Source organism: Volvox carteri (genome assembly GCF_000143455.1).
Source record: "Volvox carteri f. nagariensis unplaced genomic scaffold VOLCAscaffold_234, whole genome shotgun sequence".
NCBI classification, from domain to species: domain Eukaryota; kingdom Viridiplantae; phylum Chlorophyta; class Chlorophyceae; order Chlamydomonadales; family Volvocaceae; genus Volvox; species Volvox carteri.
The window spans coordinates 7,785-11,655 of NW_003307771.1; the positions used below are offsets into that span (position 1 = coordinate 7,785).

Genomic DNA, 3,871 nt, shown 5'->3' on the forward strand with positions numbered 1-3,871 from the left:
CTCCAGCTACAGCCACAGTCACAGCGTCACCTCACCCTCCACGCCCTCGTGTGGTGGTGTCGGAGCCTTGAGCGGCGCACAGCAGGACATGGCGAGAGCGCATGAGGAGGTGACGGTGCTGTTCGCAGGTGGGTTGCCGGTGGGGTGTGTCTGAACTGTGTGTGGCGGTGGTTCGACATAGCGCCCGGGGTATTACGACAACGGTTTCAACTGACGACAACGGTTTGCCGTACTTTACCGTAACTGACGCACGGTCCCTCGCTTACATAATATACAAAATACACTGTCACCATGAGCTGTTTACCTTTTTATTATAATGGATGCTTGAAGTTTTTGAATTTTTTAATATTTTGTTATACTCGTAAAGTTGTGTCTTCAGTAATCTCTTCCTACCCCATGTGCACGTGTAATTTACGTGATGATGGTTCGAATTCTCTATGTACCGTACACAGACATCGCCTCCTTCACCAGCATGTGTGGTCAGGTTCCGTCCCCCCGAGTCATGGTGTTCCTCAACGACCTCTTCACCACTTTTGACCAGCTGGTGGAGAAGCATCAAGTTTACAAGGTCGAGACCATCGGAGGTACTGCATTGTACGGCATCGTCGTACATATCATAGTACGGAAGTGTACGGGACTGAGCAAGGCCTACGGGCTACAGGTCGACCACTGGCCTCCAGGGCAGCACGGGGGGGGGCCGTACGTAGCTCCACGTGTATGTAGCTCGAAGCTTGCTGCGACAGATGATGTATTTCTAGGCAAGTCCGCACATCGTACGTGAAAACCTACCTTTCCACAAGCTTCGCAAGATTTTACTTTAATTCAGTTTTCGGTTTCTGTTGGCAGCGCATGTTGCCGGGCCCTCCTCCCCTTCCCCTCCTCCCCCTCCCCCACCNCCCCCTCCTCCCCCTTCCGGGCGTNAATCTGTGTATCNCTCTTTCCCTTCTCGCCCCANTCAACGTTGCCAGCCGAATGGAGTCCACGGGTGTACCTGGTGCCGTACACATTTCTGCGGCCACGCGGGCCTTATTGGGCGCCGCGGCCGACGGGTTTCTTTCCACGGGGGGAATTCCCGTCGAGGGCAAGGTACGGATTGGGGAGTTGGCAGTTGACGGTTGGGAATTGATGTTATTGTTCTTTCCTGGTATTATTCGCACTTTATTCGCACTGGTCCACATGCCCACGGATCCGCCACCACGCAGTTCTCTTCACAGAGTTGTTTACCGGAGAAGTGAGGGGGGGGGCATATTCCCTCACTCACTCACTCACCCACTCAAAGAATACCAAGCGCAGCATCATTCGCGTATTGGGGTGTGAAACGCAGGTCTTTCATGCAGGCCGCATCATGTCATCCTTCCCTGCGCCTCCCCCCGGGCTCACCAAACCAGGTAACCCATGCGGTTGTATGACGTACGGCGCAGGGGTTCATGCTCACGTACGTGTACGACCCGTGCGGCGTCACTCCGCAGCGCTCTCAAACAGTCTCCCGAACTGGATCAGGTGCGGAACAGGAGGGTGCCGCTGTGGCGGGTGCCGCTAAGCTATCGGGTGCCTGTCCTGATCCTGATCTACCAATCTTGACCGCTACAGCCGTGCCGGGTATTGGTAGGGAAGGTCCCCAGGTCCCGGGGGGAGAAGCATCTAGCGGTACACCGACAGAGGCGCCGCCTCCGTTGCCGCAATAGGCCATGTACGACATGACGTACATGGCACCCCAAGTGGTATGATTGTGCGCGCGTGTTGCAAAAGCGAGGACCGCTCTCTTGCGTGTGTGCCATTCCCGAATGTATATTCGACGTTTGTTGTACTGCAGCATGTACGGAGTACGGAATACGGCATAATACGGATATGGCACGTGTTTGTACAATTGTGTCAGTTTTGTACTTTGGCTCGGTCCTGCGATGTCGGTTCCCGCAGCTGTGAGGGAAGGTGTTTTCCGGGCGCGTGCAGGAGGGTCCTTCGAACCCGCCATGAATATCTAGCTAGCTAGCTAGCGGGATTGTGTCTTGTAAATTATTTTGGCGCTGGCAAATATTTGTCTTGGCAGGAGTTTGTGACTTGGCTTTGCGAGGGTCGTGGTAAGGGTCGCTGTTTGAGAGAGGAGGAGAGGGAGAGCGAGACAAGTGTCAATGGAGACGCGCATTGGATTCGGTTTGGGGTTGGGTTCGGAGCTGTGTATGTATGTCCTGCACATGGGTTAAGAACTGGCATTTGGGGTTTGGGCTGGAAATAGGTTTGGTCACATGACACCTGCGTACGACACACGCCATGAGACACGCACACACACACACATGGTTGCTTCTCTCCGACAAAACACACAATATAAAATGTTCGTACTTACTCGTTACGTTGAGGACTGCATACTGCGACGTTCGGCTTGGGGGATATACGGTTGTACGACAGCACGGATGTACGGATGTATTCACAGATTTGTATGGACGGCGGCTGCGGTGGGAGCGAGGAGGGGTCCTATAACCCACACGCACCCGCGCGCGTGGCCGGGGGAGTACGTGCGCACGCCCCTCACTTGGTGCTGGCGACGGGGGGGGACCCGGGAGGTGGCTCAGGCTGGTGGCTCAGGCTGGGTGCGTTACGGATACTGCGGGACCGCATACCCCCGGGGGGGGTAGGGGCTCGACATCAGAGGGGTCTGACACGTGCTGCCGTTACACGCACATACCGACACACAGCCGAGGCGTTCAACCGACAGATGAGGCGAAAAGGTGTAGGTAGGTACCCGCTTGTACTGTACTGCATTCCCTAAGTTCACATTAAAAAACCCGGATCCCCACACTTGCACTTCGTAGGAAAGGACAGGCAAGGCCAGCGCATTATAAAATGACAAGTTGAGCTTGGGTACGGTACGTTTCTGTTCACGACAGAGAGAAGTGCAGGCGGCAAACCGTTGGCCTGTCCCGTAGTGCATCCCGAGGTACTGTGCCGCTTCATTATGGGGCAATACACGCAACATCTCCCCGCCCAGCCGGTACACGTAACCCACGAGCGACCCCCACTCAGTAGGTGTGCCCCTGAAGACAAGCACCTCACACTTGGCTCCGTTAGCAGCCATCCCAGTCGCCTTGCAAAACATCTCGAGTAACCAAGAAGGCATTGTGCCCGCTCACAGCCAGTGGCTAAGAGTGATGCATCATCAACAAACAGCAAGTTAGTGAGCTCACTGTCCCCCGAGTGCAGTGCCACGCTTTGGTCCTGCAGTACGGACCACCTGGGGGGGCGGTGCAGCCAGCAATCCTAATGTATGACCGTTAGGGTGGGATGTACAACCAACGGTCCGACGGTTGAATCGCCAAACCCATGTGACGAGCAAAACTGCACTTAAAGAGGGCTGAAGTCATGTTCCCAGTGTCGATAAGAATGGAGGCATCGGACTGGCACTCTTTACCTCGAAACCTCATAGATAAACCTTTAGAAACGGAGAAAGGCGAAGGAGGGAGCGACGTCAGCATCAGGAGCAGGTACCGGAGGGTCGTACCAGAACTCGACAGGATCAGTTAACCCAGCAGAGCGTCGCTTCCCTATCGCGGCAGCAACATCGAACAGCGTGGTACGTACGAAAACCACCTGATGTTGAATGCGGTGCGATGCTCTTGCAATTCAAGTAGTGCAACAGATACTCTCGAGCACGTGCAGGAGGCGGATGAACGACAACATAATGTCCGGCACAGCGAACTAAATTTGGGGCACATAGCTGATCAGAGTGAGGGGACAAACGGATCCCAAGTGAAGCGCGGACTAGTCAAACACTGAAGCTGCTCGAATTCGGAAGTGCAAAGTATGCGAGTCGAAGGGATGAGTGCAGAAGTTCGTCTTTGTGTTACAAGATTGACGAGGCTCGGCAATTAGAGCAGCA

At 54.7% G+C, this 3,871-nt stretch overlaps 1 protein-coding gene across 1 annotated transcript in view; it reads left to right on the top strand.

Moving 5' to 3' along the window:
* Positions 1–2,764, top strand: part of cyc51 (guanylyl and adenylyl cyclase family member) — a gene marked incomplete at both ends in the record, with an annotated part of 3,361 nt that extends 597 nt beyond the window's left edge. The window contains 5 exons of the mRNA XM_002959417.1: positions 86–128; positions 453–699; positions 969–1,086; positions 1,422–1,500; positions 2,691–2,764. Coding sequence (XP_002959463.1) covers positions 86–128; positions 453–699; positions 969–1,086; positions 1,422–1,500; positions 2,691–2,764 — 561 coding nt within the window. The remainder of the gene's footprint in view (positions 1–85; positions 129–452; positions 700–968; positions 1,087–1,421; positions 1,501–2,690) is intronic.
* Between the last annotated feature and the right edge of the window lie 1,107 nt (positions 2,765–3,871).